Here is a 12,832-nt window from a genome sequence, read left to right on the forward strand (position 1 = left end):
TCTTCGCGACAGATGGTCAGTTAAGCCAGAAGTTGCACTGTTGATCGAAAGAATCATGCCTGTTCCAAGCGAGGGGATGGCATATGCATCCAAAAAATCTCCGCCGTTTCAATCACCTTATTAACGAGTGGGAAAAATAATTTCACTTGGAAAGTGTGAAAGCGCCCTTAGCCAAAGCAAATGTCAAAATCTTCTTCTTATGTTTGGCTTGCAACAAAAGTTGGAAGTTGGTTACTTTTTCATGCCCGATCTGCCGTTCTCCATAAAAATACGTGCAATCTACTGATTGCGATTGTGTTAAACGCATCTATATGAAAAAAACTGTTTATGTGACGTGGCTTTTAGTGCAGGAAAGGTAGTCAATACATGCACATCTGGCCTAAATCCACATTCTTGATCCTAGAGAAAGCAGGGCTTATGCGCAGATGAATGCTCAGCCATATCATCCTGCTAAGCTCAGGAAAAGAGGTTAAAAGAAAAGAATTACTGCCGGTTAAGTATTCCTTCGGAGTTTTTGTCGAGTTTTACGACAGTTACGCCTTGCCATTTTATTATAGGACAACAACCAGACGATTCATGTAATGTAACTTATAACAAGCACCCTCTCTCAGAGAGACAACACATTAAAGTTAATAAAATGAGCTCGTTAACAACGCAGCTTTCCAATTCCTTATATCTGATAATCGCTTATACAATTTTTTTCTGGGTAATATGAATGTATATAAAAACATAAAGGTACATAACATAAAGGTGAAGAGCAAATTCTAGTCTGTGATGAAATTCACATGAACACAGAATAATTTAGTTAAAGCAGCAAGCAAAGAATGGAGAACCAGCAAACCATCGAAGCATTGAAGCAGAACACTAGCTGCTCAAGCGAATGCATGGTGAAGATAAAAGATAGTATGCATATGCATAAACAGTGTTGTGCAGTGAAATAGAAGCATGTGATGTTAAAAAAGTAGGAAAGGTAGAAGTGACTGCCGCGGGAGCACACAAAGACCAATGTCAGCAAGTCCGATGTAAACGAACTAAAACTAAGAAAATTGAAAAACAGTTTACTCAATAAATAAAGAAGAATCTGCAAAGTATTCGTCATTTCAGGCATTTCTTTTTTTAAAGACGGACGCAAAGTGGTTATGATTCTACTGGCAACCGGAAAAACTTAATATCTAAGCCAAACTTTAACATATGTATTTGTACAAAACTTATAATTATGGGGATTTGAGGTTACTGATTATTAATTTGAAATTTATTTGTTCTAAAAAATAGCCCGATTTAACTGAAATTTAGCATATGGGCAATTTTGCGGTTGCTCATCACGAATCAAAAATCATTTTTTAGAAAGTCCAGCAGGTAGATGAAGTTTTTATATAGTAATTAAGATAAACTTCCATGAAAAACTTAACAGCAGAAGCTTGTTTGGAAAACCAGTGCAGTCTTCAGAAAGCCCCAGCGAGCTAAAGGAAGAAAATTTCATCATCAAGTATTCAAGCATGATACTAAAACAAGTAAGGAAGTCTAAGTTTGGATGAAACCGAACATTACATACCCAGCTGTACACTTGAAATGCTGTTGTTGTTTGTTTTGTGTGCTTAATAGTGTTACAAGGCGGCGCAATAATACATATACATATGGTTCTATTCTGAACTAATTTCTCTGCAAGTTATGGCTCCCGAAACATAGAGAATTGCTTAGTCATAAAACGAACGGTGCCACGCCAATTTTTTTAAATTAGAAGTTTTTCCTATTTATTGTTATAAATGTAATTGGGAAATGAAATACCATTGATATGAAGCTGTTTTTTGCAAAGATATAGCGTAATTTATTCATCCACGACCCTTTTAAAAAGCTTTTATATAAAAATAGGGGTGGTCCTAAACTGATTTCGTTAATTTTTCTTCTAAGCATTCCTTACAGCAAAGGCAACCTCTCTGTCGAATTTTGTTAAGATATGTTTAACGATTTTTGATTTATGATTAATAATATTTGTAAAATTGATTTTATCAGGAGTGGGCGGTGCCATGCCCATTTAAAAAAACGTTTTCAAATTTTTATCAAGAGTCTCAATATCAGTCACGTGTCAAATTTCAACATTCTAGGTGTATTATTTACTAAATAATCAGGATTTTTCTGTTTTACAAAATGTTATATATATAAAAAGTGGCCGTGGTTATCATCCGATTTCGCTCATTTTCAATACCAATCTATTCTGGGTTCAGGTAAGCTCGTGTACCAAATTTGGTAAAGATATCTCAATATTTACTCAAGTTATCGTGTTAACGGACAGACGGACGGACATGGCTCAATCAAATTTTTTTTTTCGATACTGATGATTTTGATATATGGAAGTCTATATCTATCTCGATTCCTTTATACCTGTGCAACCAACCGTTATCTAATCAAAGTTATAATACCCTGTGTACAAGTACAGCTGGGTATAAAAAATATCTAGTATTAGTGAAAATTCAAACGTTAGATTTTGATAATAATGACTTAAAATTTTTTGATGGACTTTTGATGATAGCGCGCAGAAAAGCTCAACAATTGTGGATTTTCTAAAATTTGCTAGTTGCATCAACAAAATTTGCAGGGGTAACCTCATTGGTCAAGCTTTGACTTCATATTGTAAATCAACAAACTAAATACACTTCATAGACCTCTTATAAAAATTTCTGAGTTCCGAATTTTTTAAGGTAACATTTTTAAAATTAAGATAATATACATACATATGTACATATTTTTATTGTATTGCACAACACTGTATATGCACTTCGAAGCATGTATACTTTTATGTATGCATTTTCATTCAACTATGCGCATCCATTTAAGTACTTTCAATAAAAGTCAAATTGCTTGTCGTAATTTAGGCAAAGCGTGAGTGGTAGTTTGAAATCAAAAGTTGCAGTTGCAACGTAATCAACGCCACTGCTGCTGTATACTAAAGCGGCTGCTGGTATTGGAACGAACATACAACAATAAAAATAAAAGAAGTAAAAATAGATGTCTGTTCGAAACAGTCATGCGCATGGGTAATGTTATGTACATGTACACATACGCACACATTGATTCCTATGGGCTTGAGAGTTCGGTCAAACGTGCTTCGTACGACAAACGTCCTTACGTACGGCACACGTCGGTGGGTAACTGCCGCATAAGTCGGTAGGGAAATATTGATAGAGTTCACTACACCAAAGCAGCAGCCGCTATTACACATACATACAAAAAATAAAACATTTGATTTTATGCGCATGCGGACCAACGATTATTACAGCGCATTATTACTTGCGGTTTTAAGTGCAATCAGCACCAAACAGGGGGTTGGTTGGAAGAGGAAACAAATAAGCAGCTGGAAGTTGAGTTGTTTTGCTGGCGGTGATATGAATGGTTGTTGTGCTAGTGCTGGAAACACGCGCTGCCAACACTGACGTGAGAGGCCAAAGTGCATTAAAGCGACAAAGGAGGTAACAGCGCTGCAAGTACTTAATTGCAAATAAAAATACAGAATGCAAAACTAAAATCAAACAAAAACATAAATAACAAGTATGGAAGGCTAAGTTCGGGTGTAACCGAACATTACATACTCAGCTGAGAGCTTTGGAGACAAAATAAGGGAAAATCACCATGTAGGAAAATGAACCTAGGGTAACCCTGGAATGGGGTTGTATGACATGGGTATCAAATGGAAGGTATTAAAAAGTATTTTAAAAGGGAGTGGGCCATAGTTCTATAGCTGGACGCCATTTCGGGATATCACCATAAAGCTGGACCAGGGGTGACTCTAGAATGTGTTTGTACGATATGGGTATGAAATGAATGGTGTTAATGAGTATTTTAAAAGAGTGTGCCATAGTTCCATAGGTGGACGCCTTTGCCAGATATCGCCATAAAGGTGGACCAGGGGTGACTCTATAATGCGTTTGTACGATATGGGTATCAAATGGAAGGTGTTAATGATTATTTAAAAGGGAGTGGCTTTATTTCTATAGGTGGACGCCTTTGCCATATATCGCCATAAAGGTGGACCAGGGGTAACTCTATAATGTGTTTGTACGATATGGGTATGAAATGAATGGTGTTAATGAGTATTTTAAAAGAGTGTGACATAGTTCTATAGGTGGACGCCTTTGCCAGATATCGCCATAAAGGTGGACCAGGGGTAACTCTATAATGTGTTTGTACGATATGGGTATCAAATGGAAGGTGTTAATGATTATTTAAAAGGGAGTGGCTTTATTTCTATAGGTGGATGCCTTTGCCAGATATCGCCATAAAGGTGGACCAGGGGTAACTCTATAATGTGTTTGTACGATATGGCTATCAAATTAAAGGTATTAGTGAGGGTTTTAAAAGGGAGTGGACCTTAGTTGTATATGTGGATGCCAAAATTTGGACCGGGGTGACCCAGAACATTATCTGTCGGGTACCGCTAATTTATTTATATGTGTAATACCACGAACAGTATTCCTGCCAAGATCCCAAGGGCTTTTGATTTCGCCCTGCAAAACTTTTTCATTTTCTTCTACTTAATATGGTAGGTGTCACAATCATTTTATAAAGTTTTTCCTAAAGTTATATTTCGCGTCAATAAAACAATCCAATTACCTTACCATATTTCATCCCTTTTTTCGTATTTGGTATAGAATTATGGTATTTTTTTATTTTTCGAAATTTTCGATATCGAAAAAGTGTGCGTGGTCATAGTCAGATTTTGCCCATTTTTAATACCAAGATAAAGTGAGTTCAGATAAGTACGTGAAGTAAGTTTAGTAAAGATATATGGATTTTTGCTCAAGTTATCGTGTTAACGGACGAGCGGAACTATCGACTGTGCATTAAAACTCGGCGTGGCTTCAACCGATCTTACCCATTTTTAAAGGAAACAGTTGTCGTCATAGAATCTATGCCACTACCAAATTTCACAAGGATTGGTAAATTTTTGTTCAACTTATGGCATTAAAAGTATTCTAGACAAATTAAATGAAAAAGGGCGGAGCCACGCCCCTTTTGAAACTTTCTTTTATTTTTGTATTTTGCTGCACCATATCATTACTGGAGTAGAATGTTGACATAATTTACTTATATACTGTAAAAATATTCAATTTTTTGTTAAAATTTGACATAAAATTTTTTTTTTTATGTGGGCGTGTCCTTCATCCGATTTTGCTAATTTTTATTTAGCACATATATAGTAATAGGAGTAACGTTCGCGCCAAATTTCATCATGATATCTTCAACGACTGCCAAATTACAGTTTGCAAAACTTTTAAATTACCTTCTTTTCAAAGTAGGCGGTGCCCCGCCCATTGTCCAAAATTTTACTAATTTTCTATTCTGCGTCATATGATCAGCCCACCTACGAAGTTTCATCGCTTTCTCCGTCTTTGGTAATTATCGCACTTTTCGATTTTTCGAAATTTCCGATATAGAAAAAATGGACGTGGTTATAGTCCGATATCGTTCATTTAAACAGCGACCTGAGATTAGTGCCCAGGAACCTACGTACCAAATTTCATCAAGATACCTCAAAATTTACTCAAGTTATCGTGTTAACGGACAGACGGACGGACGGACGGACATGGCTCAATCAATTTTTTTTTTTCGATACTGATGATTTTGATATATGGAAGTCTATATCTACATATCTCGATTCCTTTATACCTGTACAACCAACCGTTATCCAATCAAAGTTAATATACTCTGTGTGCAAAGCACGCTGAGTATAAAAATACAAACCGCGATTGAAGAGAAAAATAGTTATAATAATAACCAAATTACTAAAATCATGATTGTGATCAAAAGGAAAACATAATTATTTTGAGTAAATTCAATTTTATACTCGCCGCAGTCTAAAAAGTTGTTCGTTCGCTATCTCTCACTCAAACAATTGAACAATGAGTGGTTCCACTAAAAATTCAACACACGCATACACATTTACCGCTCTACTACGTGAAATTTTAACTAGCTGTTCATATTGGAGAGCGCCATCTTGTTGCGTAACACCAGAGGTCACACTTTTTTTATTCTCTCCAATCATCAAAGTTTGAGTTTGTTGCGTGCGTGTGAGTATCTATGTGTGTTGTTAGTTTAGCGCATTGGTTGTAAGTGTTAATGACTTGCTTGTGTTTGTTTATGCATTCTTTTTAATTGAGTGCAACTTTTCTTAAAACTCATTTGCATGGCAGAAGTGTTGTTGCTTTACTATTTTATGGAATGGAATAGTAAAAAAAAGCCCACTTGCGAATGACTGAAATTTGGTGACATGCGATAAATTTGCAATGCGGCTTAATTTATATAATTCCGTGAGCTCCATCAGGTGAGAAGCTACAACCATGTATTCACAAGATGACATATTTAAAGATGGCCCGTTTTGCCCTTTCATGCTTTCTTTGCAGTTTGCGCTGTATCTTTAACCCCTTAAGGTCAAGTTATTTAGTTCAGTTTTAAACAAAGTCTTGAACATGCTAGCTGAACTTTGGATCACGTTGGCTGAAAATTTTCAACCCTTGACTTAGTTTATAAAACTTACGGTAGCGTTTCTGATCTGTCATCCATTTTCTAGCATTAATCATGAATACTTAAGTTTGTTTTTACGGTACGAGCAATCACCAAAATTTGAAAAACAACCCCATAAGCAATGTTCTCAGTTTTTCCGTAAAATAGGTCAGTCAGTTATTCGGTAAGGTGGCCGCCGTGGTGTGATGTTAGCGTGCTCCGCCTACCACCCCGGGCAAGCAACATCAAAATTTTAGAAATAAGTTCTTTCAATTAGATGAACATTTTCTAAGCGGGGTCGCTCATCGGCAGTGTTTGGCAAGCACTCATAGTGTATTTGTGCCATGAAAAACTTCTCAGTGAAAACTTATTTACCTTGCAGATGCTATTCGGAGTCGGCATTCAACATTAGGCCCCGTCCCGCCAAATTGTAGGAAAAACTAAAAAGAGAAACTCGATGCAAATCGGAAGAGAAGCTCGGCCTAAAATCTTTTCGGAGGTTATCACGCCTTACATTTATTATTTTTATTTTAATCGGTAAGGCTTCGAGCTTCGGTCGAGCTGCTCTTGCAATTTGCGTCGTTCTACTTTTAAATTTTTCCAAATTGCCGGAACGGGACCTACATGCTTGAAAAGATTTTATGGCAGAATAACTCGGAATGTTTGCCAAGCAACTGTCGAGAGCTTTTTTAAAGTATTTTGATGTTGCTGCCTCGTTGAGTTAAGCACGACGGCAGTTGCTTAATATTTCCGAATCCTAGTATTCGTTAAACCAAAATGCTAATAAATATTTTCAAGGCACTTACACCTTTCATATCCACATAACTAAGGTATTGAACAGAGAATTCTCTCTGAACGCTTGAATCATACAGCAAAAAAGATATGAAATCGGAAAGTATAAAGACTGCTCCACAATGTGGCAGTAGTTTTTATGGAACATAGAAGCTACATATATCGGAACGTCTTACATCTCGCACATAATCAAAACTGGGGTCGGTGAACCTGTAGATCACATAAACGCGACAAGGAACTAAATTAACTTTTTTATACTCCCTGTTTTGGTCTATTTGGGAATTCTAAAACAACTATATTTCGTTCCCAATTTGTAAAGTTAAGATATTTGAAAATTTGATATTCCAGAAGAATGCACTGTTTAGTTCTTCTGTGTTCATCGCGTGATGAATGTGACAAAGAAAATAAGAATTTTGCGAGAGATGATGTAGTTAAGAGGGCTCTCAGGAGCTTCGGAAAGCTATTTGCTTTCATCTAGATGTCGTGTGAGCGCAGCGACAAAGATTCAGTACAGCTTGGCGGAACCATACAGGTGTTGGCCGAAAATGAGCTGATTGGTGTTTTTGTTTAAATTATTTGACATTTCAATTTCTGGCGGTTTTACTTAACAAATTTTAAATCCAAAATCTTTAGGGATTGCTGCCTAGAGACATGACTATAAGTTTTTCAAATTACTGTCGATGGTGACCCCGTTATGAAATATTTTCTAAAGCATTTTTGATGATAGTTGACCACTCACTTGAAACTGAGGCCTAGATTTAGCTCTGTACTATGATGGCCACCTTACGTTAAAAATTATATGAGAAAACACTTATACAATTTATAAATTATTATAATAAATTGATTATGAAATAGAGAAAAGTTAAGTTTTTTGTTAGAGCGTGTCGGAAAAAAATTTGGCTCAAGCCTAATTTTAAAAATTCTCTGGAAATTATTTTGTATTATGATATGCTCTACAAAATCTTTGTATAAATCAAAGATAGTTGTCCATATCTAATTATACCTACGATATATGGAATGTCCACACAATACATTCAACAAGACATTCAATATTTCCAATAAAAAAATATATATAAACGAGTACTTGGAGCAATTTACATCAAAGGAGATCTAGGTGAGCTTTTTTTTCAATTTGCGTGGTGCTTCTTTATTAATTTATCTTACAAATTGGCAGGCGGGATCACGGATTTTTAAACTTCACTTTTAATGTTTTTAAAGAGGACGCAAAGCAGACTTTCCCAGCTGAAAAGATTTACTGTATTTATTGTTTAATCAAGGTCTGATAAGTATATGGTGATCGGAGTTATGTGCTAAGTCAGATCGATTTTAATATCATATCTGAGGGGCATTCGCAGACTCCATGCGTGTAGTAAGATCTATTTATGAAAGATACATCTCTTCCCAATTTGTTTGTAATTTGTTTACAAATCTGTGAAGGGTAACGCCGTAAATAGAGCTTATTTTCTTCCTTAGCTTTTTAAAGTATTGGAGACATCTTTAAATATGCAGCTGTAAAGCTTGTTTCACGGGGATATTCTTGTGTAGATGAATTTTAGTGACGTTAAGTAGAAATATACATGAGTACATAACTACTCTTACTGACTTGTTTATCAGTGCAACAAAATATAAAGATATGATTAACTTAACTCTGTTACTCGAAATATCTAAACGGCCGAAGCAACGCAATTAAACTAGGTTTTGATTTCAACTTGCACCGAAAAACAGCACTAGATTGCTCTCAAAAAATAATCAAAAATCTCTTCAACTTTCTTTCCAAATTAACTTACCCATTTGCCGACCACTTAAGCTTCAAACCGTGTCTTACTGCTCGAAGTATCGCCCATTTCGCGCGCCAAATCCGAGATCACTTCCTTATAAATCAATGGATCGATATTTTTGCCCAGCTGATACAGCAGGAACCAATCGCCAATATTGCATTTATTTGCCACCAATTCGACCTCATCACTCTCAGCCAAACGGGAACGAGCACGCAACAACAGATGACGTAGTTTTGGACCAGCAATAACAGCCATACGATAAACCATTGAAATACCGGATAATATGCTCAAAATGATAAACCAGAACCAAAGGAATACATAGATTTTCTCATTGACAATATTCAATGGTAACACACAGAGACCATCGAACTTTTGCACCGAACCAGATGGGCCATATTTGTGGAATGTGCATTTGGTAACTTTTGGGAAAACACGTGCCATCGGATCGATACGTTCATCTGGTTCCATTTCAGTGAATTTCAAAACATCACTACCATATGTTGAGAATTCACCATCCAAAAAGAAGTCGACAAAAAATATTTGCAAAATCACGTTAACAAAATTTAAAGCTTCGCAAACAAAGAAGCGGAATGCATAGAAATTATGACGATTCAAATTTCCTGTAAAATAGTCAACCAATATTTTTTTACGATCATTTTTACATTCATCATTGACAATGGGACTATTGAGATCCATCACAAGCATCTTTAGGCGACCACCTTCCCATGATTTCCACAAATAACGTGGCACATAGAACATAATGGCCTGGAAGAAGAGTACGAAACATACCCATTGATAGTATTTATGATATTTGACTTCATCTACGCCCTCTATATGTGAACCAACACCAGGTTGTACCACATCGCGTCCTGTAATGCCCGTCAAACGTTCGGGCACAGTAAATGTGGAATAAATCCAACAATAAGTATCCATAACACCAAGTGGAATTTCATCTACTATACAATCGATTGGATCACCAATATATTGACGTGAGGTGACGAGCAGCGAAAATGCGACCAATATGATGACAGTCGCTTTATAATGCATACGAAAGACATTATTATCAATGCACACCTGATCGATCTTCAGCAGCCCCTTAACGGAGCCGAATACATCAAACATTTTGACGGTGGTTTAAAGTAAGGCGACGTAATACAAGTTGACGTATTTCAGAAGTGGAATATTTTCGCTGATGATGAACAGCTCGAACGCGTAGTACTGGAATGTTGAAGGATTAACCTCAAATGCAATACGATAGGAAAGAGGGCAGTTTTGTTCGTGTTGAAATAACTTAATAACCGTTATTTTGCGGTATGTGGTTTTTGAGATATGCTTTCTATGTTTTTAGTTTTTTTGTTCGGGTTTAGTTTGATTGTTGGTTAGCCAATTATGCCTTCGCTCAATGTAAACGGATGCGATTTTGTAGTTTTTTCTTTTTTTTAGTTACACTATGCTTTTTGTGTATTATTGTAGTTATTTTGTTTATGCATTTATTTTAATGCTCGCTGTGGCAGTGATGAGAATTTCATGAATTCAGCTTCCACTCTCCTAACACAGCCTTTCAAACTTTTAACTTTATCACCAAACTCAAATCATTATGGCAAATTCGACAATTCGATCAGAACACGAATTTGTTTACTTTTTGATATATTTTTTCATGCTTGTTTCAAGTTCTGTATGTATTTTTTTATTTTATTTCAAAGCTTAGCATGTTTTTCGGCGGCAAGCTTACATACGCAACGCGCGACTTCACAATTGTTGAGATTAGATAGAGCCGCTTTACCGAATTTGTTTAGATTAAAATTGCTTAAATAATCACTGAATATTACTTCTGTTTCTTTTTCGATTGTGTTGTTGTTGTAGCTTTATACATTGTATACATTCATAAACTTCATAAACATAAATAAACAATTGCACTAACACTTCATGTGATGCGAGTTGGAAGGGGTTGGATGGCTTGTTTGCCTGCCTGCCTTCCCTTGTTCTTGGTCCAATTGTCTGTCCGTCTGGCAACACACTTTTTTTAGGTATTGTTTAGTAATTACGCCGTGGCACCGCGTCACAAAGCGTACACTTCGAATAGAAAATTAAAACTGTTTAACTGATTGCGAGCACCAGTGGACGCAGCGCAGCTCTGGTATACAAAGATACGCTATGAGTATGACGACAAAATCATTGGTTAGGCGACAAGCGTATAAAACTCAAACAATAAGGCAGATAAACATTGTAGCAGGGAAAGCATAAAGGGAAAGATGGCGTATAAAGCAGTATAGAAAACGTGACGCTCCATGGAGTATGAGTGCATTGTTGAGTAGTTTTGTTTGAGTGCTACTCTTTAGCAGGCATGTATGTGTAAATGCTGTTGAAGGTGTATTCGTGCCATAGTCATTTCCGCTGGCGTCTCTCACTAACACTATCACATCAGCATTATTGTTGTATCTGCATCTGTGTGTGCTCACCATGCGCCATCGCACTTCTCAAGCTTATAGGGGCGCTCCATGCTTTGTGTTGATTTTCTCATGATCAGCTTTAGCAAGTCGCTCTTTAGCTAGCTCTCCTAAATAGTATTTGAATTCTTTGTGACTTTCAGACATTTTGCATTACTTTTTGGCACTTGCTTTCGTGTCCCGTTCGTGCTCGTTTTACATAAAATACATCTCGCAGATAAATACTTACTTTTATACCAGTTATGTTCAGTGAATGAGTTGAGTGAGTTTTGTCACATCCCTGTTTAGTTCATTATGCATACGTCCCGTATATCGACATGGAGGTACAAACTGCTAAGCCTTTGAAAGTTACACTCAATCTGCAAAATATGAAAATGTAAGGGTGGTTATGTATTTTTGGTAGTTCTATACGAAAGCAAGGCACTCTTAATACACGTCCAAGCGGGTTTTGGATCCAGGATCGCAAATCTGAAAAAGGAAGGCAAATATTTTGCGTCTTTTAATAGATATTAACGAAAAACCGAAAAATTACCCCCAGACCGCTCCGAAACCGGGAGAATCCATAGTATTTTTACGTAGAAAACCTTTGACCATTAACGGCCTTCGGCCGCGCTTAAATTACCCTGGGTGGGTCCAACACCGGTTTGAAGACCAAAACTATATCCGCGCAAAACACTTGTGTTCACATTTTTTTTGTGGTTACTCCAAAATCATCAAAATTACAACAACCACATGCAAATTCTCTATTTCTTATGCAAATATCTCTTGGCGAACGCAAAATGTTTAACTTCCGTTTTCGGATTCGTGATCCTGGTTTCAGAACGCGTATTTTGACACCCTTCCCCATTTTTTTTTAAACTTGTATTAAGAGTTAAATGCTGTCGCATAGAACTAACGTATTTTTTAGTCACGAGTTGTTATTATGTATTAGTGATTATGAGCTTCAGGCACATAATTTTCTTTCACCACACTGTTCACTATTTGCCGCCCTTTCCATTAGCATCAAAAATTCATTTTGAGTGAAAAGTACACTTAGCAGCTTTTACGTTAAAGGTGCATACATTTAAACACACACATGCATGAATCCATGCAATGAAGATATATTTTTTTTTGTGTTGATTACCCGCTCATATGTATATTCTACCCATATTTCAAAGTTGTTGCAAGAACTGGATTTGGTTGAAGTTGGCCAAGTGCATACATACACAGATTTAAGTATAGGTAGAGCTGCCATGTTTATGAACAAAATGTGTTGAAGGAGCTTGCTGGAATACTGCCAGACTGCTGAATAGTTGAGTTGTGTATATAATTTTTAGCGGC

The 12,832-nt window shown here is 36.5% G+C and overlaps 2 protein-coding genes across 2 annotated transcripts in view; both read right to left on the reverse strand.

The window, feature by feature from the left end:
- Inx2 (innexin 2) overlaps window positions 1–11,219 on the reverse strand; it is a 43,496-nt gene extending 32,277 nt beyond the window's left edge. The window contains exon 1 of the mRNA XM_067784691.1: window positions 9,075–11,219. Coding sequence (XP_067640792.1) covers window positions 9,090–10,187 — 1,098 coding nt within the window. The 5' untranslated portion in view covers window positions 10,188–11,219 and the 3' untranslated portion in view covers window positions 9,075–9,089. The remainder of the gene's footprint in view (window positions 1–9,074) is intronic.
- Window positions 1–12,832, reverse strand: part of LOC137250944 (uncharacterized) — a 366,851-nt gene that overhangs the window by 81,878 nt on the left and 272,141 nt on the right. The window lies entirely within an intron of this gene.

Source organism: Eurosta solidaginis, chromosome 4, assembly GCF_040869045.1.
Source record: "Eurosta solidaginis isolate ZX-2024a chromosome 4, ASM4086904v1, whole genome shotgun sequence".
Classification (NCBI taxonomy): Eukaryota; Metazoa; Arthropoda; class Insecta; order Diptera; family Tephritidae; genus Eurosta; species Eurosta solidaginis.